At 36.0% G+C, this 25,966-nt stretch overlaps 1 protein-coding gene across 3 annotated transcripts in view; it reads right to left on the minus strand.

Annotated features, from left to right (window-relative positions):
* Positions 1–1,158: 1,158 nt before the first annotated feature.
* Positions 1,159–25,966, minus strand: part of npr1a (natriuretic peptide receptor 1a) — a 68,729-nt gene continuing 43,921 nt past the window's right edge. For all 3 annotated transcript variants that reach the window (XM_089123392.1, XM_089123391.1, XM_039680847.2), the window contains exons 6-22: positions 18,759–18,853; positions 18,519–18,654; positions 17,375–17,459; positions 14,883–15,003; positions 14,723–14,797; positions 13,243–13,320; positions 12,967–13,071; positions 10,535–10,606; positions 9,696–9,855; positions 9,459–9,614; positions 7,666–7,834; positions 6,137–6,283; positions 5,584–5,707; positions 5,390–5,458; positions 4,524–4,698; positions 4,332–4,430; positions 1,159–3,205 (exon numbers count right to left, since the gene is read on the minus strand). In XM_089123392.1, the coding sequence (XP_088979518.1) occupies positions 3,054–3,205; positions 4,332–4,430; positions 4,524–4,698; positions 5,390–5,458; positions 5,584–5,707; positions 6,137–6,283; positions 7,666–7,834; positions 9,459–9,614; positions 9,696–9,855; positions 10,535–10,606; positions 12,967–13,071; positions 13,243–13,320; positions 14,723–14,797; positions 14,883–15,003; positions 17,375–17,459; positions 18,519–18,654; positions 18,759–18,853 (2,018 nt within the window). In that variant the 3' untranslated portion in view covers positions 1,159–3,053. The remainder of the gene's footprint in view (positions 3,206–4,331; positions 4,431–4,523; positions 4,699–5,389; positions 5,459–5,583; positions 5,708–6,136; positions 6,284–7,665; positions 7,835–9,458; positions 9,615–9,695; positions 9,856–10,534; positions 10,607–12,966; positions 13,072–13,242; positions 13,321–14,722; positions 14,798–14,882; positions 15,004–17,374; positions 17,460–18,518; positions 18,655–18,758; positions 18,854–25,966) is intronic.

The following is a 25,966-nucleotide window of genomic DNA, read 5'->3' on the forward strand; positions in this document are numbered from 1 at the left end:
TAAAATATTGTACATGAATGACTTTTCTAGAAACATTTAAACAACTAAGATGCATTTTATACTGTACAAATGGAAAAGGTAAAGATTTTTGCTAACAGAAAATAACACGCATAACAATCTTCCCCAGTATAAATGGTCGCTATATAGTGCTAATATTACAGCACTTGCCTCTTAGATGCAAAAGCTTGACTTTGTGATAAATACCACATGAATTTGTAAGAGCTCTGTATTTTTAATGTTTATTAACATTATTACACAATCCACCTCCCCCCAAACATAACCAAAAAAAAAAAAACACAATAATCAATTTGAACTTCACTTGAAGACATTGTAGTAAATATACCAAAAACGACACCCAATGACCCAGCTATCCAAACCACACATAGAAGACAGATAAAACATTGCAATCATAATTCATGCCCTCCGAACAGGAAAGCAAGAAGAGCTGCATCTTAAACACTGTACATCTGACATTATCAATCAGGATCTCATGACACAGGACGTCCTCCATCATGTCCACATGGTGCATTGCTACAGTTTGACTGAGAGTTGTCAGAGCAGAAGATAAGTGAAGTGAGAAAACACTGCATGTATTTAAATCCATAGTACAGACATTCATCATTATTTATTACCGAAGCTTTTAATGCCATTAGAGAATTGTTGGACTGTTTCCTCTCAGATGTAATGTATGCAGTCATCGGCACAGGGAATGGATCAAAGATTTGGGACGGTACCGAAATGTAACAGATGACTCTGACCCACAGTGAGATTTGATATGGCTCAGCAGGAGGTGTCATCGCAACAGGAAAAGTTGCTGTCCAAATCCTCATTATCTCAGCTTATAGACACAGGGAGGTGTGAACCCAACAAAGACATTATCCTTATTGAAAACACAAGTCAAAATGTACTTATTTATATTGTATTATTCCTGCTCTAATTCACGTTCATCACATTCTGAAGAGATGTTTCCATAATCCATTAAAATGTCACAATATTGTAGTTGAATCACCATAATTCTAAGTTTCCGGCTTCTGAAAACTGTTCACATCTTTGTTGTTCGCATAATTGCAAGTTAGAAACATGGTATTATGGGTAAAACAATTAAAATGGTAGCAGCTTCAACTTAAAGGAAATATTTCAAATGTCTACACATTCAGCTGAATGAATCATTATTGGTCTTGTTTTATTAAAGCTGTTTTTCACATACTTTCTTTGTTCTTAAAATATGTTGCAAGAGAATACAGAGGTGACATAATAGGGCTGTCAAACGATTAATCGCATCCAAAATAAAAGTTTACATAATATATGTGGGTGCACTGTGTATAATTATTTTATATATATATATACATAAATACACACACATATATGGTTGTATATATTTAAGAAATATTTTCATCTATATAGATTTTTAAATATTTTATTATAAATAATATGATTTTTTTCTTAAATATACATGCATGTGTGTGTATTTATATATATATACAAAATAATTATACACAGTGCACCAACATATATTATGTAAACACAAACTTTTATTTTGGATGCGATTAATCGTTTGACAGCCCAAATAATGACATATTTTGCCATAATCTATACCACTGTTCAAAGGTTTAGGGCTAGTAAGATTTAGTTCCTTATGCTCAACAAGGCAGCATTTATTTGATCAACAATACAGTAAAAAAATAATAGTAATCTTGTGAAATATCTTTACATGAATGTAATTATAACATGTATTATAATTATATAATAATTATATAACATATAACGTGGTGTATTGAAATTAATTTTTTAAAATACTTCCTGATGAAAAATTATTTGAAATAGATCTTTCTTTTGTAACATTAAAATTACTGTTACTTTGATCATTTTAATGCATCCTTGCTGAATAAAAGTATCAATTTCTTTAAAACAAAAATCTTTTCTCACCCCAATTTTTTAAGACCAAGCACATGAACAAATAAGAGTGGAATCTCTAATTTCATAAATGCAGCAAAATTAATATTAACCAATAAATATCCAAGTGATCAAATTCGATCGTGATTGATAAAATCAAGTTTCATTTGTCACTTTACGGAAGTTAAATGTGGCCATTTCTTGACTTTGAGGAGAAAATCCTGCAATTAAATGAAGAACATCCCTGGGCTAGTTTTAGCTGAAACACTGTTTTTTTGTATGCGTTTTGGCCGTTCATTTACACATTATTGTCTCAGTGTAAACTACAGAAGCACACATTTGTGGGAACGGTGACGTCATGTACATGCGATTTTAGTCTATAGGTGCGTAGTGTTTCTTTACAGTGTTTCTTTTTTAATCATTTTGATAACATGATGATTTTGAGGTCCTGCGTGCAAAAAACACAAAGGAAAAACCTTTATGTTTTAAGAGCATCGTTGTCATGTAAACCTATCCCAATATTTGCGGATTTCTGCAGGGAAGCGATCTTGAGCTCTGAGAGCAAAATCCATTATTGAACATTTCTATGCTTTCTTAATACTTGACATTGATTATCATTTCTCTTTTGTGCGTAACTTTAATCTGTGGTTCAAACCTCTCTGGATCAGTTTTGGCAGATGGAAGAGTTTTGAACTGAACTCTGAATCACTGCATCCCGGAGCAGGAATCAAGAACATTTCACATGGATAACAAAAAAAAAAAAAAAGAACTACAGGGACTACAACAGCACTGAATCATTGAACGACAACTAAAAGACCCGAACAACTCGTGATGACTGCTTTAAAAAGTCTGGACAAAACAAAGACCTATCACGACAAGACGATATTTTTAAGACCCAGAAGGGTATGATATCACACCAGCAGTGTCACGTCATCATCCATTTTCTAAACCATTCTGCTCAAGTATTGTTATTTCTTTTTGAGTTTACTTTGGCAAAACCAGTCATAGCGAGATTCCCATGAAGCAATAACACGAAACATTGGGAGATGAAAGATGAATAAGTCTAGTTTGTCCCAGTGAAGGGCTGCAGTGTTCCACACTGTCCCAGTATTTGTTTAGATGTGTTTGTTTTGTAGCTCTTTTTCTCAGTCAGTCAGTTTTTAGGCATTGTCGGAGTCGACCTCTCCTAGCAGCCAGTACGTCCTCATCAGTCCCTTTCCCTTCATCTCCACATCCCCTCTGAGCTCCAGCTGGAAGCAGTTGAACTCCTCCAGTATGGCCTGTGTGGCTTCTGACACATGGATCTTCAGGGCTGATGAAAGAGGTAGCAGAACACAGTAGATTAGTAAAAAAAAATTGTTTTTGCATCAAATTAAATACTGTAACTAAGGTTCATTATATTGTTTAAGAAATGCAGTTTATAATTTTTTATAATAAATGATCATTTATATAAAATAAAAAGCAAAAATGAGACTGACCTCTAAATGTATAAATATTTTTAATGTCACTTTTGATCAATTTAATGATCCTTGCTAAATAATGACTGAAACCAAATGACCAATATGACCAAACATATGTAAATATTAACAGCTATTCATCATCCACATCAATTGTCATCGCTCTTCCCAGGATAATACTCTTACTTATTACTATATTTTTGTATATTATATGGTTATTATGGTTCCCCACTGCATAGTTTTACTCTGTAAAGCGATTTACAAATCCCTAATCAGTTCAATTGAATGAACAAATAAAACCGGTTTTCACATTCAACCAATTAACCAATCATAAGTAATAGAGATAATTTATATATGTATATATATAATTTTTAAGGATGCAGTCGTAAAAAATGAGTTTCATTCCATTCGCCAGAAAGAAGGTGAAAAATTATCATATTTAACCACACAACTGTTCAAAAGTTCAGGATCAGTAACATTTTATTTATTTATTAAAAGACATTACTACTTTTATTCATCAAAAAAAGTGACAGTAAAAACATTAATAACGTTACAAAAGATTTTTAACATTAAAGACTGCTAAAATGTATTGCTGTTCCCACAACAAATATGTACTGTTTACAACAATGACAATAATAAGAAATGTTTCTTGAGCAGAAAATCAGCATTTAGGATCATGTGACACTGAAGAGAAATTATACTATAGAGATATAGGTTTGCATCATAGGTATATGCAATTTAAAAAATAATAATTGAATATATAATATATGAATTATCAATAAAGTATTACTGTTTTTTACTGTACGAATAATACAGTCTTGGCGAGCATAAAATACTTCTTAAAAAAAAAGAAAAGAAATGACCCCCAACATTTAACAGTAGTGTAAATTACAAATACTACAGTGAAAAAACCTTCACGAACATATTAAATGGACAAAAGTGTAGAATATGACCCCCTTTAAAAGTCTGGAGGCACCTCACCTTCTCCATTGGATTCCATTCGTGAAGATGTGTTGACTGTATCGCCAAACAAACAATACCGAGGCATCTTCAAACCAACCACCCCTGCACACACAGGACCTGGACACATATTACCACCAGTCAAACCTTTCCATTACAGTCAGTCATGAACAAACAGATACGTGCCAGAGTACCATATCCCATGATCCTCACCGCTGTGGATGCCGATGCGTAGGCGGAGCTGCTGGCTGGGTCGGTGGCGGATTCGAAAGGAGTGAACGGCCTCCAGCAGAGCCAGAGACATGCGGGCAATCTCGCGTGCATGCAGTTTCCCGTTCCTCACGGGAAGTCCCGACACCACCATGTACGCATCGCCGATGGTCTCCACCTGGGGGCGCCACACAAAAACACATCATTACCCTTGGAAACAAGAAGTGCATTTGATGATCCTAATGAACATGCACTCGTGGTGTATTACAAGTATGTTTTATAGTATGGAGACTACATGTAATGTAACAAGGACACTGTAAAATAAAATGTTATGTACTTACTATAGGGTTTGGTTTAGAGTTAGTTGCATGTAATTATACACATATTTGTCGAAATTAGTAACGTGTAACAAGGGCACTTTAAAATGAAGTGTTACAATATTTTACATTTCAATACACTTCATTTTAACGTGCCATTTTTACACTGTAATTATACAAATAAAAAATGAGTAATATTAATAAACAACATGTACTTATAACATGGACTGTATAATGGGATATGGGTTTGGTTTAGGGTTAGTTAACCCTTTAAAGAAGTACACTTATTTTGATGTGTTGACTAACAGAAAGGGCTTATAAAGTGTGTTTTTCCCAGTGGAAAAAAAACAAGCCACACCCTCTATTTTCACTCTACTCGGAAAATACTTCACAAAAGCGAAATAAAGTCAGTTGCAACTTTAAATATATTCCTTTAAAGTGTATTATTTCCATAATCGGCTCACTGATTGTGAGATGCTTCTAAACCACTTAAACTAATCAAGCGCTCATGTCGCTGAACAAATGCTGAATGTAATGACTGCCTGGAATTACCTTGTACACATCAAAATTGTCGATGATTGCATCAAAACAAGTGTAGAGGTCATTCAGCACCGTTACCACCTGTGGCATGTACAAATCAACAAAAAGATAATCTGTTTTAACTCAATACTGCACTCATGATTGTCGCAGTAAACTACAAAATTAGCATCTAATTATTTCCGTGCATCTCCTTGAGGTTTTCTTACCTGCATCGGTGTGCTCTCAGCTGATAATGCGGTGAAGCCCACAATGTCACTGAAATAAATGGTGACCGAGTCAAAGGCTTCTGCCTGCACCATCTCACCTCGCTTCAGCTGCTCAGCCACTGAGCTGAAACAAAAACACACCTCATGACAGTGAGAAAAGCACAATTGACCAAAAAAAAAAAAGCTAAAAGATGCCTTCCACTGCAGTTGCTTGTATAAAATCTGTGCACATCACTTTGTATGAATCATTTAAAGGTGATTTTTAGGTAACCTAAAAACTTTTTCCCAAATTTGTTTAAACTGTCTATATATACCAATACATAATTAAAATGTAAGTACTCTGAAAAAGGAGGTCTGTAGTCCTCTCAGTTTGAACTAAAAATGTTATGTACTGTAGATAATTTTCATTACCTTAAACATCTAATTGCCAGATTTTCAGTGTCCTACCTATAATTAATTTGGCGGGACAACTAAAAAGTAATTTTTCTCAGTTCCACACTCTAGCGAGATAAGGTCTTTTGCCTTTGTAGGGCAGTGTATGTGTGGGACTCACTGTGGGAGGATCTGATAGAGGAGAGCTTCAGCTTTACGTTTCTCCTCATGGTACGCCTGCGTCCTCTCCTCCACCAACTCCTCCAGGTTATTGGCATACTGCTCCATACGGGACAGGAGGTTATCCAGGATGTTGGAACCATATCCACTGAGGCCAAAACAGAGAAGATGAGGCAGAGATGAGATGTGAATGTGTGTCTGATCCAGAGCCAGACAGTATCGGAGTACAGTACTTAAAGGGATACTCCACTTTTTTTGGAAATGGGCTCATTTTACCACTCCCCCAGAGTTAAACAGTTGAGTTTTACCATTTTCGAATCCATTCAGCCGATTTTCTGATATTTAGAAGAATATCAGTAACCAGACAGTTTCTGGTCTCATTGACTTCCATATTATATTTTTTATAGTATCCTACTATGGAAGTCAATGAGACCAGAAACTGTCTGGTTACTGATATTCTTCTAAATATCAGAAAATCGACTGAATGGATTCGAAAACGGTAAAACTCAACTGTTTAACTCTCGGGGAATTGTAAAATAAGCGTATTTTCAAAAAAAGTGGATTATCCCTTTAAGTAAAATATTGAGGGATCTTTACTCTCACTTTACTCGAGTACCATTTTTGGGGAGTACTCATGACTTTACTCAAGTACATTTGAGAGGGAAATATTGTACTCTTTACTCCACTACATTTCTATCCATAACCGCGAGTACCCGTTACTACTTCATAAATGTTTGTTTTTTTAAATGGAAAAAAGAAAAATCTCGGAAACCCTCAATTTGTTGTTTCCCTCTCAAACGTGATTGGATTGTGCAGGTGCCACTGATTGGGACAGCCTATCAGCAATCAGCTTTCCGCAAAAGGCAAGGCAAGGCAAGTTTATTTAGCACATTTCATACACAATGGCAATTCAAAGTGCTTTACATGGAAGAAATTAAAATAATCAAAAGAAATCAGAATAATTTAGAATAAAAAATAAGAAATAATGAAAAATAAAAATTATGATAAAAATAAAATACAGTAAATTAAAACCATTTAGAATAGCAAAAGTCAACTCCATGGTCAGATTTAGATAAGAGATGAAACCATGGACGAAACAATGGATGAAGACGCAGCAGGTCCATCCCGGGAATGAGCCCCACCTCGCCAGACTGTTTCAATTTTCCGAATTTTCTTAAATGTTAAATAAAGCAACATGGTAAAAAGATGAAAATGACTTGATTTTACTTTCAATTCCTTTTACATTCTCCAAGGTATTAATATTAACATTTTTCATAACTCCATGTAGGACGTTTGTGTTCATAAATGTAAGCACTGTGGCAGGTAATGCAATATTTAGAAAATGTACTTTTAAAAACAAGTACCTCCGTACTTTTACTCAAGTAGACATCTGACTGTTGTACTTTTACTTGTACTTGAGTAAAATTTACTTTTACTCAAGTAATAAAGCTGTGTACTCTGTTTGCCGCATGGGCAGTGCATGCAGATTTCCACAAAATAAACAATTTTATCTAGTTGTGTTTCAAGTACCGGTTATTCTTGCGGAGCAGGACTTTAATCTGGCTGAAGTCTGGCCTCTCGTTGACATCTTCTGACCAGCAGCGCTGCATCAGCTCTCCTATCTCATCGCTGTGGCTCTGAGGACACAGCAGTGGACGCAGGTACGGCCACCGGCCCTCCACCACACGCTCTATGATCTCTGAACCACAAATCACAGACGGAACATGTAAATGAACATTCTCCGCACAATGAGTTACACAACTCTCTATCACACAGGAACTAACATGCATAGATTAGAAAATAGAGTTAGCACAGCAAATTTTACAGAAAAAACTGAATGATCAGCAGGAGCAGGAACAGACTCCCTGCTGGTGTGAGAAAAAGAGATGAAAGTGTCATTCACATGTTTTGAGTTGACCTTGGTCTTCACAGCAATCAATGCGAGTGATGATGACAGGACCTTCCTGTCTCAATACACTTGGGAATATGTCAAATAAAAGCTCCTTTATCTTCATTCTTAGACCTTTAAGTGCATTGCTGGCTCTAAAATACGATTGGATGAACCGCTTTCAACGTGGCTGTAGCTTATTTATATATACAAGTGTGGTTCTACTAGTTTTCAAACATGTTTCCACGACCGTTAGCCATTGTTCATCAAGCACATAGTCCTGCCTCGATCTCACTCACACTTTTGTTTGAGGCATTGTTGCCAATCAAACAAACAATCACTTTATATATCTGTCTCTGTCATTCTCTCATTGATGTCTTTGAATCTCTTTGTTCTCACAAAGAGATATGTGCCGCTAATGTTTTATTGTCTTTCTTTAATGCAGCCGCTGATATGTAGTGATATGTTTATGAGTACATGTGATATTGCTGAGTTTGTGAATGTGTGTTATAACTTACAATCCATATCTCTATTGAATTTATTTGTGAGTGTATTTATTGGCATACTGAACACTTAAAAGTGTGTTAATATCATTGCAGGAAAACAAATGCCGCTCAAACCTTTCCCAAATTCACATTTCTGAGCCATTTTTACAATCGCCTGGTGTTATATTTAAAACCTAAATATGCTGGTGTTACCTGTAACCTTTAAAATAAATGCCAGTTGAATTGATATTTGGATATGTAATGACATTTCAAGTGTGAACACCCTTTTTTTTTTTTTTTTTTTTTTTACAAATGCCTCTAAGCCTTGAGAAATTTACCGACTTTTGGAAAGTTATTTTCATCTTGCTCACAAAGTGTGTGTGTGTGAGAGAGAGGTGAATTAGCTGTCTTATTATGTCTTATTAACACATTTTAATGCTGTTTTGATTCACATCAAAGAGCTAAATGAGAAAGCACTCTCACCTGCATAATCACTGGCTTAACCATTCTCGTGTGTGTAATGCTGCAATATTCGTATTCCCAAATGAAATAATTTTATAATTAAATAATTTTGATAAAAATAATTAAGCAAATATTTATCAAAAAATATTTGTACCCCCCCTGCAAATCACACCCTGTGATTGTAAATATATATATATATATATATATATATATATATATATATATATATTTATTTATTAATTAAATACTATTAATTTGGGGAGTTGCAGCACATGACATTTCTAAAATACAATATCACAACAGTTGTATCACCCTGATATTTTCAGACTTTAAGCCCACCAAAAAAATCTAAATTTATTTGAATTCAGAAATTAAAAATATGCCAGAAGAGGTGTATTCACATCATTGTATTTATGGATTACATTTAAATAAATAAAATTGATCTGGACACAAAAATAACATGTTGATTGATGTGTGTGAGCTCTGACCTTTGGGGCTGAGACAGGGACCTTCCAGGTAGAAGACGCCCTTCAGCAGGGCGAGTTCCTGCAGGATGATGCCAAAGCTGTAGACGTCACCCTTTTGTGTTCCGCATGCTGGTGGGTTGTCGGCACGCAGAAGCTCGGGGGCCGTCCACAGCTGGCCTACATATGTAAACACTGATATATTACAGGCTTCTCTACATGGACATTCCATATCTACGTATGCGTTGCCACGGTACTCACGTGCATAGAAAGCGTGCAGGTCCTCCACGTTGTTCTCCTTGCGGAAACTTTCCAGACCATAATCTGTGATCTTCAGCACGAAGCGGCTGTCCACCACGCAGTTGGAAGACTTCAGGTTGCCATGAGAGACAATGACGCTGTTGTGGAGGAACGCCATTCCCTGAGTGGTGAAAAGATGACACTCTTACAAAGACATCTGACAGCATCCATCGTATTTACCAACACCGCACCACGAAAATATTAATTAACGACTCTTTTGCAACTGCAATAATGCTTTCTGGAGTCATAATTTGCCAGTCAGGGAATTGACGTCCTCATAAAGGATGAAGGAAAGGAAACATCCTTCAAATTGCACTCGTCTCACCACATAATGTCAAACCAAGAACAGTATTTTAAAAGATGTAGAGCAGTTTGCTGTAGATTCATAGTTATATTTTAGTGTTGAAACATTAAAACAGCATGGCATCTATCCCTTTCCTTCTGCAGCCGAGATTAAAGGGATAGTTCCTTTAATCTATACAACTATTACCAGAAATTTTTAAGATATTTTTTAATGAAATCTGAGAGATTTATTTTCTCACCAATTTGACGCTTCATAAAGTTCATAAAGAAAATTTGGACTAAATCGCAAAACTAAAATCCAATAATTGAATAATCGATCTCTTTATGAACTTTTTAAAGTGTCAAAGTGATAGTTTCAATAGAAATTCAGATCTCATTAAAAATATCTTCATTCGTGTTCCAAAGATGAACGAAAGACTAATGGGTTTGGAACAACATGAGGGTGAGTAACTGATGACAGAATTTTCATCTTTAAGTGAAGAAGGTGAAGCGCTCACCTTAACAATGTCATTGATCAGAGAATAGCGGAACATCCAGTCCAGTGTGATTCCTTCACTTTCCATGAGGTCCTACAGGTCACAAATAACACGCTTTAAACTATTAAATACAACTTTTGCCTCTCCTTATTACTGCTTAATAATAGTTAGTAGTGTTGTCAAAAAACTCGGTACTTCGGTACCAAGTCGGTACTAAAAAAAAAAAAATGTTACGGTACCAGCTTTTCTAGGTACCGAGTACCAGGTTAACGTTAATCCAGTTCTGTTCTAGACGCGATGTCTGAAACGTGCACAGTTGCGTCCTCTTCATAACGCTGATATGGCTCTCTCTCTCTGAATCCACTTGTTGAAACGAAAGGAGGAAAGAGCCACATATGGAAATATTTTGGATTAGGCTAATGTCACGTTGCCATAAGAGGCCGATTACATGCAAATTCGCAATTTCAAATATAGGCACGAGGCAAGCGCGCTCCTAATAAAAACTCGTTGGCGTTGCATAGCAACGACAGACGCCGCGTGAGAGCAAGCGCTTTGGAAAGAATAAGCACGCGCAAAAATATAATTAAAAAACACGCGCGACATGTGAACGGCCTCTAAAGTGCTTTCGGGGTAGTTTTACGAGTACATGAGCACAGTAGTATCTACCCGACACCAGAGTACTATGGTATTAGTATTGTCATTTAATGTCAATGCCAGTTCTAGGCGTATTCTTGCCTTTATAACTCAGCAGGTTTAAAAAGCCTTTTTAAAATTAAATATGAATGCAGTTTTAGATTAATAAAAGGACAGTCAAGTCAAATAAAACATGTTTTATGGTAATGCTACAAAGATACCATTCATAAACATTACTTAGTTATCAACACATTGAGTGAACAATATATTTTTACAACATTAATTAATGTTTGAAAATGTTATTTATTACAAACACCTGATTGTTCATGTTTGTTCACTTAATTCATTGTGCATTAAATAAATAATGGATTAAAACTTTACAAACAACTTTAAAAATGTGTTAGTGTATACTATTGTTTATTTTAGGTCATTTTATCTAATCTTTTTCTAAAGTGTTTATAATACAAATGTACAGTTTCCATACTTGTAACCGTGATAAACACTTAAATATATGTAAATTTAAACTAAGCTTTGGTACCGAAATTGGTACCGAGAACCGTGAATTTTAACTGGTATCGGTACCGAATACTGAAATTTTGGTACCGTGACAACACTAATAGTTAGTAAGGTACTTGTTAAGTTTAGGTATTGGGTATAATTAAAGGCCTCGATATAAACACAAGTTCTTTTTTGGGGGTAAAACGAAGTTCGAAATACGTGACCAGCTACATACTGTCAGCAAACATCCGATCCAGACCGCTGAGAAAGGCGGTTAGATGAATATGTAAAAATGTGTAGCACGCTTTCCTCTTATTAACAAAATAAACACTACAAAACTAAGAAAATAGCAAGCATTATTTTTTCTAATAAAGCATAAGAAAAGCATCTGATCATAGCAATGTGGATATTTTTACACAAGCTCTGCACTTTGGCACAAATGATGTCATGTTTATTTATAGCACTTCATACAATAGATTTCATGTTTTATCGTGGACGTCTGACTTCGAATGAGTGAATAGTGGAAATGAAGCAGAAAAGATCTTCACGTGAAAGGCGGCGGAGTCTCCATACACACCTAACAATTACGTTATGGCCACGGATGGACCAATGGTAGTGGAAAAGGTGTTTACCGGCCGGAGGAAAATGTTCAATGTTTTTTGAGTTCGAACAGTTCGATTCAGTGCAAACTACAAACTGTTCAAAGGGCTTTAAACGATTCCAGACGATGAATAAGGGTCTTATCAAGCGAAACGATCGCTCATTTAATAAAAAAAAGTTTAAGTTTTATAAGCTCAAATGCTCCCCTTGCTCTGTTCTGTGATGCGCGTTCTTGACTCTCCTGTTCGAACTCATTCATCAAAATGAATGAATCTTTTTTCGAGTCATTTGGTTCATTCAACGAATGAAATCACCGAATTGACTCGGAAAAAGATTTGTTCATTTTAATGAATGAGTTCGAACAGGAGACTCACACAGAACAGAGGCGACCATTTGAGCTTATAAAACTTTAAAAAAAAATTAAAAAAAATTAAATGAGTGATCGTTTCGCTTGATAAGACCCTTATTCATCATCTGGAATCGTTTAAAGCAAAACAATAGAATATTTGTTATAGTTATAGTGAGAAGAGCTTATATTGTATGTGATGGTATAAAAACACGTTTTTATTAGTTTAATTATTCATTTGTTTATTTATGCATGCATGCATGCACACATGCAGGGAAAATACTGGCAAGGTAAGTAAAAATTGGAATCCTTATTGTTGAGCCCTTGTGTGGTATAAATATGAGCCATCTATTAATACACAGATAGTCGTGTTTACCTGTAAGCTGCCTCGAGGACAGTACTCAGTAAGGATGCAGAGGTTGGGTGTGTCGATACAAGCGCCGATAAAGCGTGTCAGGTGCTCATTCTGAACATCTCGCATCTATAACAGTAATGGACAGAGAGAGAGAGAGAGAGCGTTACAGAGAGAGAGACGTTTAGCCCCTCTTTTCCATCAGTCCTCAGCTATTAATATCTCCCAGAACATCATATAAACTTAATTATGACGAAGGCACCTGGCAAAAAGCACAAAACGGCATGGGCACACACTTACATGTTTGAGTTCAAACAGCACTTTCCTGGTGAGCTCAATGCGCTTCTTGTTGACATACTTAATGGCTGTTATGTTTCCCTGGAAAAGAGGCAGCAATGCACATTAGTTTCACCCTGATTGCTGTTGTGGGCTTAGCAGAGAGTCTGAGGACTTTTTGGAGAAAAAAGAAATACTTCATTCACGAGAAAAAAAGAGCACCATCCTGTTAATTAAGCACTATCCTAATTAATGGAGAAAATGATGACACGTGGACATAAATAGCACTCATTCTCAGGGGTTACTGCTAAATTGGAGGGGAGCTAGCTCAACAGATGAAGAACAGGTCATTAGCCTGGGCAAGTATTATGGAGGTACTAAAGACCATTATTTGACATGTCAGTTGCTAATCAGGATATTTTTAAGTGTAAAAAAACAGTAATTAATAAAACAGGGAATGAATGAATGTATTTGAATGAATGGCTAAATAATAAACCTCTTATTTTGACTCCTCATTGTGTATTTTCATCCATTGTGGAAAAAGAAGTACAATTTAGGATACTCTTAAAAATAGTGCTTTTTAAAGAAACAATGTACTTCCAAAAGAATAAACTTATTTGCAAACTGATTTCAAACAATTGCATGGAAATGTATTAAAGCTTAAATTTATGTTAAATGCAATTAGCAAAAAACATTAGAGAGCCAATTCGACCTTGGGACTTACTGTAAATACATCATATGTAATTTCAGAAAAAAAACTTCTATTGTCTTTCCAAGAAAATTAATAGTTGAATAAAGTCGCTAAAAATGCTAAATTCTAATCACTTGATAAACTTATAGGGATACTCCACTTTTTTTTGGAAATAGGCTCATTTTACAACTCCCCCAGAATTAAACAGTCGAGTTTTACTGTTTTCCAATCCTTTCAGCCGATTTTCTGATATTTATAAGAATATCAGTAACCAGACAGTTTCTGGTCTCATTGACTTCCATTGTATATTTTTTTTCCTACTATGGAAGTCAATGAGACCAGAAACTGTCTGGTTACTGATATTCTTCTAATTATCAAAAAAATCAGCTGAATGCATTTGAAAATGGTAAAACTCAAAAATTATACTCTGGGGGAGTTGTAAAATGAGCCTATTTCCAAAAAAAGTGGAGTATCCCTTTAAGGTTAAGCCATTGTAGTCACTTGGACAATTTTAACAATGTCTTTCACTTTTCTAGGCCGGCAGAATGCAATTACCTAAAGCCTATGAAGGAGTGATTCAGACAGCTCTCAGATTTCTTTATAAATATCTTCATTTGTGTTACAAAGTCTTACGGGGTTGAAAAAAAAAACTCGGATCAAGATTTTGAACCAGAACCAGGATCAAAAAATTTTGAAAATCCTCCAATCAGATGTACAAAACTACACATTTTATTTAAAAAAAAAAGACAAAAGATAATGAGATTCGAATGTGACCTAATGGACCCAGTGGGCAATCCACCAAATCTTTAATACCTTGTAGTAGCCAGTCTTGGCATAGATCTGGAAGTTTCCATCCATAGTTAGCAGTGAGCCATAGTTCGAGCCTCTCTGTGTGTGGAAAGAGAAGTAAGACATGAATATGTTCACGTAAACTATTGTAAACTCTTAGAAATGGCAGTGTGTTCCCCCTCACCATTGAGATGGTGAGTTTGCTGCAGGTTCTGCGCAGCACCTTCTCCATGTTACTCATCTGAATGTCCTCCCAGTGCACACGCCACAGCTGAGCGGTCAACTCGTTCTCCAGCTTCAGCTTCCTGATGCCCGCCGAGTGACAGGCAGAGAAAGAGACAGAGAGAGAAAGAAAGAAGAGTATAAATATGCAGAGGAGAGGGACAATGAGAGAAGGGATGCAATGGGGGAAACATCAGATAAAAAGGACAAAGGAGAATAACAGACCCGCGTTAAAGATATACGTTAAATAAGACAAGCCAATATGTGTGTCACTATCAGCAATGGAATATTTAAATGGCACATGTAATAATAGATCAAATATCCTTCAGAGGCCAAGAACTTTAATATTTTATTATTAGAAATATAAGCATTTTTACAGGATTAATATTATATAATGACTAAAGCATGCAGACATATATAGAATTAATACATAATTAATACAATTAATAATAAGACAATTTATCAACATATATTGTTTCCTATAAAGGTAGTGTGTACATTGCAGTTCGATTTTTTGTCATTTGAAAGTGAGCAACAGCATTTTAAGACTATTTTAATGATTTCTTTACTACCTTTCCGGGCCTTGAAAGTGGTAATAATGTTGCCGTCTATAGAGGGTCAGAAAGCTCCTGGATTTAATCAAAAATATCTTACTTTGTGTTCAGGAGATGAACAAAGGTCATGGGCGTAATTTGCACGGGTGTCATGACCCCCTCAAAAATCAGATCCAGCTAATATAACCCCCCTCCCCAATATCAACACATCATTCAGATTAGAATATGAAATATTACGAATGAATATTAAATGCATTTTGCCAGCAAGAAAGATAGTATCATGTTTTAAATGATCTGTAATGTACCCCCCCTGCCCACCACACCGACTTGGCATTACCCAACCCGCTTTCTCTACCAAGTTTGTTCGCTATTTTGTGCAGTCCCTGTGATGAATGGTTTGAGGAAAAAGCTGACGTGCATGCTAACGGATGGAAAGATGGAAAGGACATTGAAAGGCAGCCAGACAACGATTTTTAATTGTTGGTCGACACCAAAAAAAGGAAAAATCCTGACCAAACTGAGGTACCCCTTTGCTAAGTTAGCTGTTTCTCGGGCGCGTAGTGGGGTACGACAAATAGGTTTTGTGCCCATCGTTTTAATTCCTTTACTTATTGACCACTCAAAACAAAACAAAGACACATTTAAATGTAAGCCTTACTTAACCTTTTCACATGTACGTTTAAAAGTTTACCGGCCGTTATTGATCGTAGTATCACTTTATGGTTCCCATGGAGACGTGTCCTTCATTGCTTGTCACAATATCTGAATGACTGATGATCTGCTTTTATTTTATTTTTTTATTAAAAATTTCACAATTTGCTAGCTATATCAGGATCTGATATTCCGATTGTCAAATATGTGCAAGTGGACCATATTTTAGGTATCTTATACAGGTACATTATTAGGAATTTACCACCTCTGGCTCAATTTGATATTATTATTATTTAATTTTTGCATGAAGTTTGCAAAGTGACAAAATGAATCAAAGCACACCTAACATTAGTCCACACTTGTATTTTCTCAGTTTCTGAATTTGATGTTATAAGAGGCTATATAAATGCAAAAACTATTTTTTTAATCTACGTTTGAGTCTTATTTCATGTAAAGTGATAATATAATTGCACTTTCATTTTTTAATGCTGTTATTGGATGTTAAGTTATTACAGTGTGATGTTAATAAAATACATTTTAACAGTTAAACTTAAAAACCTAGCTTATTAACATTTTATTGGGTTGATTAGGGACAGGTGGGGGTCGGAAACCCTTTCCTACCTCAGAAGTGGGGAATAAAAGTGTCATAATGTATTTCTAATACAGGAATGGCAAATTAGCATGTTACCATTTACCAAATAAAATTATTCAATAAAGAAATAAATTAATAAATATGGCGCGAGTTTAACCCCCCCAGTGGTAGACCCAAAGTTACGCCCTTGACGAAGGTCTTACGGGTTTGGAACAACATGAGGGTGAGTAATTAATGAGAGAAATGACATTTTTGGTATGGACCATCATTGGCCGCAATCCTCAGCATGAATTTAACAGAAATCATATGCATTTCATTATCATTGGATACATGGCAACATATCAAATAAATTGATGAAGTCATGAAGATGTAGAATGAGCTGCTATATCTGTCTCTGTCGTGGTCTGGCAGTATGTTCCCTAATTAAACATCAGGAACAGATAGAGGAGAAAGACAGAGATATAATATATCAGACCCATATCACCCAAAGATCAGTATTTGTACACCTGACATGTAGTGTTACACTATGTCTACACTGCAGGCCAATGATGCAACAAAAACAAGAACGCTTATGTTATAATTAATAAAGCTTCAAATTTGTTATGTCGCTCACTCTCAGTATAGACACTGTGTTTACCTGCACGGTTTTCAACTGACCTGTATATGAAGACTGTGACCGTTACGATGATGATAAAAATGAAGCACACCACTATGGAGATCATCTGGTGCATGGTGACCGTCTCTGGGGAACAAAACCAAGAACACAATGTCCACACATCTGAATTTCATTATATTTCACAGAGACAGCTAAGTGATCTAACCTGCTGCAATCATTTCATGCATTTTATTCTGTCATTTATTCATACTGAACATTTTATTCAGTATTTGAAATCATATAATAAAGTTTCAATGAGAACTTCACAATATACCATGAGGGATGTTAACTGCTGAGTAGGCAACTTTTTTCTTGACAAAGGACTAAATCTTAATCAGATGGGTCATTTGCACAATGCGGTACATTTCATATTTTCATCATGTGTCTTATTATGCTGACCCAGTGAGCATAAGAGACTTTTAAAAAAGCATTAAAAATCCTACCAATCCCAAATTTTTTTAATGTGGATTTTAATATGAAACATTTCGATCTGGGTCCTTAATGACATCATCCTCCAGGAAGTAACAATTTTGATGGGAAAACAAAACAAACATTAGTGAGTATTAGATGGATCTGATGAATTCTGTTATGTTTTGAGCTATTAGTTGGTTTCCATCGTATCCTATCATTTGTATGTCAATCCACTAATTGGTATGCTTGACGTGCCTGATCTTAACCAGAGCATATTACAGTAAGTCTGGTGTACCAATTCACAGAAATAGCAACAAAAAAAAAACCAAGCATTTTAATTTTAAAAAATTGATGAGACCACAGAGAAAACGAAGCCCCCACAATAATGATGAACTGCTATGTGGTATTTTTGGATCTGTTATTAACCTAAACTTAATTACGTGAGATCATAGAGCAGCATTAAAACAACATGGAACATTCCTTGATTTAATTATCAAGTTAATCACTAACTCTATGTGTTTCAAGCCACTTGTCTGGTCACTACAGTCTTCATTTCAAAGCTGACTGCACAGATTCTACTTTAAAACATTGCAGTAAATTACAATGATAAGCATTACTTGGCAAAACGTTACACCTCTATATATAATGTGTGCAAATGTATGTGTAATTTACAGCCAAATGAATGTCTTTTCATACAGATCTATTGCTGTATGAGTTATATGGGTCTGCACTTACTTGCCAGGCAGGAAGGGTTGTCGTTTTTGAACCCACACAGAGGGATATCAGGAGGCGGACTTCCCTTCAGCCAGTGCACCTTCATCTCTGGCTCTGGAATCATCTGTTTCTGACTGCCATTATACACGGACACAATCTAAGACACACAGCAATCATTTCAGCAGTGGTGAGGCGGGTTTTTAGACAGTTATGTATTTTAAATATGAAAAGGTGTTTGTGATCAGATGAAGGGCTCTGTACCTGATAAACTCCTGTATTGGTGTCAGTCATGTCCCATAGAGCAAAGTCAATCTCCCGATCACCATTCTCATCTAGCTGAACGAGTCCGGTAACCCCTTTTCAAGATTAGAAAATAAATACATCAGATGTTCATTCCTGTTCATGCTGAAAAAAGCTGGAGTGTCAGGCAGCGAAATGCATTGTACCTTATACCGTAAGTCTCCCATTGTAAGTGAAAAAGGAGTATACTTTAGCATACTTTCAAAAACAGTGCTTAGAGAAATATTACTTTAACAAGACTTTAAAAGAATATACTAAAGTGTGAGATGAATGTAATATTTTTAGGCACTTCACTGCGTTGAAACTGCAATTATATGAAAATGTGCTAAAGTTTAAATTTATATATTAAAGGCTGAATTGACAAAGCATGTATATATGGTAAACTAAAACATACTTTAATTAAAACACACATATATTACATAAAATATATTTGTAACTTAAGGATTGTATTCAGCATTTGGTCTACGTAATTTGCACAGGCACATCGTTAATTATTCATCATGTAGCAGTTTAAATATCATGGATGAACAAAAAAGCTAACGCAGTCAGCAACAGATGCACTTGTAAGGAAAAAAAAAAAACTTGGCTAAACCACACAGGGGGATGGAGGCTAAAAGATCATCACACCTCATTTATCCAGTAGATTTTCCCATCATTGATGCTGTAAGCACTGAGCAAGCACACTATGCCTCTTGCCAGCAATGTGACTCTTTCCCGGCGCTCAGCATTAATGCTCACAAACCAACCCGACTGTGCTTTTCTGATGGCACTATGCCCAGCACACCTGAGTTCTGCTAACCCTTGCAGAGGCATTTAATTAACTGTGATTTAACAAGCCAAGTTTCTTTTGGCTTTTTTTTTCATTCAGTAAATCCATTGCCACATGATTAAATACTGTCAAATGTACAGACATTAATGGTAAACTAAATATACTTTAATGTCATTTCTTTTGAAACTTTTATGTCATGTAATTTGTAAATAGCTTTGTAATGATAAAGATACAATTTTGTACAGTTAAAAATGGTAACTTTAAATGTAATATCAAAGGTAAAACTATACTCAAGTACTTTGTGATAGACATTATAGACATTGACATTGTGATAGACATCTGATAGACATTATCTATCAGATCTTCCACTACATTAAAAATGTTTAAAACACCGATTAAAACGTACCTTTTTGCACAAGCATACTAAAATGCATTGAAATGCTGTATGTATGTCTGTAAAAATCACGCGAGTTGTCTATTTTAACTTTTTTTTAAAAACTTTTTGTTTTTTGTTTTTAAACTTAAATGTTATGCTATTTGTATGTGCAGCTGTACTTTGAATTGTGAAGCACTTTGGTCAACATTTGTGTTTTAAGGTGCTATAGAAATAAACTTGACCTTGACCTTGTGCTTTAGTATGTTTTAGTATATAATAGTATGTAACACATACGAAAGGGACGAAAGGGAACTCGCACTGCGTCGATGACGCTTTGGGGAACGCCTCCGCATGAACCGGTGTCTTAAAGGGATAGTTCACCCAAAAATGAAAATTAAGTCATTAATTACTCACCCCCCTGCTGTACCAAGCGGAGTGTGTGATGTGTATCACGCATGCCAATTCCATTTGGCTCGTTCAATAGTACTCGAAGAACATTGGCTCTCTGACGGGATCCCCATTCAGTCTACGTACCAAGGTATTTAAATTAAATAAGACACGTGTCATTAAGTTACGAGACACTCTAGAACCCGCTCGAGAACTCTAGATAATGACATTTGATGTTATTGATGCCCACCCTGAACCATAAGCACGAAAATTGATTAGAAGTAAAAAAATAAATAAAAAAAGGGGGGGAAATATAACAGCATTTTTGGAACAACATGACCACGAGTAAACAATGACAAAACATTTAAATAATTTTTGGATGAACTATGGCAAAAATAACAGAATTTGGGGAGGAACTTGGCTGATCCACAACAGTCTGATTCTAGTTATAAAAGTCTTTTAGAGAAAGTATTTTACTCCACGTGGATTTACCCTATAGACCTACTATTTTTCTTCTCAAAATAGTGTTAAAGGGATTGGATGCATAATTACTACATGTATTTTGTCAAGCTGCAGACTGTTTCAACCCATGCATTTTAAATGTGTGTCATGAGTTTAAAGAATGACTTTCACTGCCTTGGCATGTTGATACTGATCAATAGTGCTCACCATGGGAAGCAAGACAGAGACAGACTGCAATGGAGATGACATCTTGGGAGCAGAAACAATAATGAAGCGACTCGGAAAATGCAATCGGGCAAGAGCATGACGAGTAATCAATGCTGAATAAAGAGACTTAAAGACTGTTGTGTCTAGACAGACTCTAGAGAAAATAGATGTTGTGAATGCACATCTCTCTCTGCGGTATTTGTTATTTGGGCTCCCATGGTCCCAACGGAGAGCCAGGTTCAGTCCGCAGTATAGAGTTTCATCCCTGACACGGCAACACACGGTTTCCATTTGAGCCACACTAATAGGGGGGTAATATACTGTGTGTGTGTGCAAGCGTGTATGTGTGTTAAGTGAGGTTACGTGCATGTGTGCATGTTCAGGGGTTGTTTGTCTCTCCTATCAAGGACATAGTCCCCCACCTCCTCAATATCTGAGCCGGAGCGTACCTGTTTTTGCAGCATCAAATTGAATGAATTAGAAAAGTGGTTACTGGAGCCTGACGCAGCGTGTACTCTTTGAAACAGCCCTTTTAGTCAGACTGATCTCAAAGGAAAATACATTTTTATGAAGTTCTATGTAATATAAATATCTATGTAATTAGACTGTGCTAGCGTTAGTTTGAAAGCCTCCCTCTCGCGGCAGCAGAAAAAAGCAGCGCTGCCATGATTGGCATGGCTTTTTTGCATGAAATTTCAGCTCTAATTAGCTTGATATTTACAAATAACAGAGGTGAAGCCAGAGGGAAATTACATGTGGGGTTTGTTGTTCCTAAAAAACAGGTTGCTTACTTTTAGAACAAAAAAAAAAAGCATAGGCTAAATAAACAAATGCTAACATAAAACTCCCTGCTTGACAGGTAGAATGTGGATCTAGCAGGTCATGGGTTTGATTCTCAAAGAAAACATATACTGATAAACAAATAAAACATTTGGCGAATGTTTTTGCGGTAAATGTAAATACCAAATTAAATTACACACGTCTAATCATTAAAAATGTATGTGTAAAACGGTTCATTACAATTTACCTAGAATTAGAAAATGTAACATTTTAAGAGACCATGCAAAGATGTTATACAAATTTTGTAGAAGTCTCTGATTTGATTTCTCTGTTTGCGCAGTTCTAGATTAGTGGGTGTGGCTTGCGGAGCTGTGCAAAGCGGTGCATTGTGGGCGTTGGTGTCTTACAAACAAACGCGCCCCTCGGTTATTTTCTCGGTCAAGAGGGCACCAAATTCAAAAATTGTTTTACATTTCGACTACGTATATGATCCAATTTCAATAAAGGTTAATGTTGAAATGTGTGAAATGCTCCTTTAAGCTTTATCTGATGTAAGATCATGCATTTAAATGCACTCAAATGCCGACAGCATGACTGTAAATCTTTATTCATACTGCAAAACATTTAAAACTAAGACCAAGTGCTTCCTTTTATGAATTTAGTTGTGTTCATTGTTTTTGATTATGAAATGTTTTTTTTTTAATATATTCCCTTGGTAATCAAAAATGCACAGCACATGTGCATGAGTTTGAACATTGGGGACCTCTGGAGAAAATATGCATGAAACTCTTACTATAAGAGGAACCTCATATGCCACCAGAGGGATTGCGGACAACTGTTGAATCATGGGAAGAAGCTTATAGAACATTCATGGTTTGCCTGGGTGTGGGAATGGACCAAGTGGGGTCTTCTCATCTCACAAAAAAAGCATGAGGATTTATTAATATATTTTCTTTCCACCCTGACCAAAATATGTCCCATTAGTCCTGTTCATCATAATCCAGATGATGTCAAATGCACCTCTAAACAAACATAACATGTTGCTTTGACCTCTGCATGAATGTTACAATAATTAGTTGTAATTAATATGTCCAGTAATACAGGCTGCGCTTTTAATATGGGACAAGGTTTCAATTGTTTAAACTAGCTTAAAGCATTAAAATACTTGACCTGAAAGCAATGCAGGTTGATGCTTTGCTCCATGTCCTGTTTCATTTTTCCCTCTAAATTCCAGTTTATTTTCCCCCAAATTTTATATTTTTAGTTGTTTAAATAAATTAAAATAATGAAAAGTACGTCTAATCAATTGAATTCATAAAACGTAAGCCCTAGCCCTAACACTTTCAGGCAATAAAATGCCTACAGATTTCAAGCTGGACTCTAGACGGAAAGTTACATTACATATAGGTTTCTTATTTTGTGAGCAAAGCAACGTAAAATAATCGGCACTAGCAAGATCTAGGGTCAGATTTGAAGGTCGGTGGATGGCAGAGTGACCTTAAGAATGAGCAGACAGTCTGAATTAAGCCTTTGGTTCTCAATTCAGAGCAACTGATTTGGAGTTCTCAGTCAATATCAAGTGGATATCTTGCCTGTTAAGAACTTCACAGCATGACAGCTCTTCACACTGTCGATAGCATATGCCGGCTTGCGAACAAACTTGTCGATAACGCTTCCTGCTGGAGTCAAATATAGTTGCTTTATAGAGAGTGGCTCTGATCTTAGCGGCTTCTGCTACTCAGAATGAATTATAGATAAAAATGGTGCCCTTTTCTTGTGTAACTGTTATCAATGTTATCAGTCAATCAGGTCTGACTGCATATGTCAGGCAAGGACACTTGTCGCAGTAAGCCAATATAAATCTTTATATCATCTTGTACTTTTTGCTAAGCTTATATGACTCAAATGATTAAAAGATGAGAAGCATCAACTGAAGAAAATCAACACCCAGAAATCAGTGGAGTACAATATTTTTTTGTGAGATTCACTCAAATGACTAAACTGCATGTGTAATAGTATTCGTCATTCATCATTTCGTTTCTTTCTCTTACCTGTATCAATATATTAAATGCTATAATTCATAAATGAAGATGATAAATGATCATCTGTATCACCTGTGTTCGCTACCCGTTCTGCTGTTCTATATTTAATCAACATTAAAACCTTTGTATTGGAAATATATCCTCGTCTCTGTCTGCCTTCCAGCAACCCCACGTGACAAGATGCATATTACACTAAACAGACATACAGTAAAGCTCTACTCCAAAACTACTGATCTGCCTCCATACACAACATTTAAAGTCATCATAGTGTGCTCCCAATGGTAAATAGCAACATTATTTTGTCTTGTAAGTTTTTCAGTATCGTTTTTACTTATGAGGGACCCGTTCTCTAAAATAAAAAAAGGCCTCTTTGCATTTTCATTTCTATTGTGTGAGAAAAAAGTGCTATTATAAAACTGCTTTTGGGTTTATTAAAACATTATCTGGAATATCAATAAATAAAACAAAATAATTCATTAAATCATTATGTTAAATGTATTTTACATTTACATTTTACTTAAGCACTGAATAAAAAGGATTTTCATGATCAAATGAAATCAAAAGAAAAGGTTTTGAGGCCTCTCTCTTTCTTTGAGAGAGGAATAGATTTCCTTTTTTAAGCTGTCTGACAGCAGAAACGGTCTTTTGAGTGGCCCAGAGGTGCTCAGGTCGATACGGATAGCATAGCCACTGAATGGGCTGTATTTACTGCTAAATACAGATGATTAGCAAGAGACTTGACCGCAACCTGGAGAAAAACCAAACGAGAGTGAATACAAGGAGGAGAATGAGAGCGTGTTGGTGAGGATGGAAAGCTGGTACAGTGCATCGCCATATTATGTAGAAGCCCATGGTTTGATACTGTAGAAGTGGATCTATTTGGATAAAGTGCATCCACATATGCTTTCGTTTATTTTTAGTTCACATTTTAAACATCTAAAATGCATGCCATGTTTAGATATCGACATGCATGGGTCATATATTGAGATTGTTGGAATTAACATTACTGTACTGAACGCGTATTATAAACAATATGATAGTAGTTGGATTAGTGACGTTAGACATCAGATCTAGTGCATAAAATAAAAGATACATCCTACTTTTTGTTACCCTATTTCATGTCTCATATATGTTGCTATACTATTTCATTAGAGTTTACCATTATTTCAGCATTTCTGAAAACTTGTAATTTATCACAAATCTTTATCCATACTTCAGTTTATCCATACTTCAAATGCTCTGGCTCGGGCACGCATGCACGTCACATCCGATGGCTTTCGCAGAAAATCTGACCCGGAGACTTCACATAGAAATAATACTGGCCTTCAGAGGTAATATTAAAAACCGACAAGTGGGTCATTGTAATGTGTGATACAACCCCTTCACACACATGCAATAAAAAAAAAACATTCATTTTAGAAGAAAAGTTGCATATATATTAAAAGTTACATTGCATGCACACAAAAAAAGTCAGTGGAAAAATACAGCTGGCCGTACAGTATTAGAGGGGTCTGTTCCTGTGTGTAAAATCCCTGCTCACGGGATGCAAGGGTCCATCTGGGGAAGAGACGTTGCATCAGTGTCGGCTGCATGTGGTGGCTAATGTAATCACCATGGAGACATGAGGAGAGTGATTGACAGGTTCATCCCCTGATCAAATTGCCTCTCCTGAATGAGGTAGGGTTTTACCAGATGAGGCAACAAACTTGGGATTGCAAAAGTGAGCCTCAAAGAGAAGATGTCAATAGACAGTCTGTTGTAGAGTGTGTAATCACATGGTTAAAGGATGTCCTCATGGACTCTGAGGGGGGTGAGAAACAGGGATGTGGGTTTCAACATGCACACCAAATGGGATTAATTTATGAAGAAATCTGAGAGAAGGGCTACAGGGATTGCGCCACTGGGAAGATGATCTCTTTGACTTCAGGAAACCCATGATGCAGGAAAGGAAAACTGAGAAGTCACTCCAAAGGGATGCTGAGAATAGGAGATATAACAATGCAAAGTGGACATAATGTCCTCGGACTCAAGGAATATAGAGCTGTGGGAAACGGCAGGAGATTAGCTGCGCTGTGGTTTCCTGTGCAAAATATGGAGGATTCCCTCTTCAAAAACAATGTACAAATTGACAAATAAATACACACCC

Source organism: Pimephales promelas, chromosome 18 (assembly GCF_988280905.1).
Source record: "Pimephales promelas chromosome 18, fPimPro1.hap1.1, whole genome shotgun sequence".
Taxonomy (NCBI): Eukaryota; Metazoa; Chordata; class Actinopteri; order Cypriniformes; family Leuciscidae; genus Pimephales; species Pimephales promelas.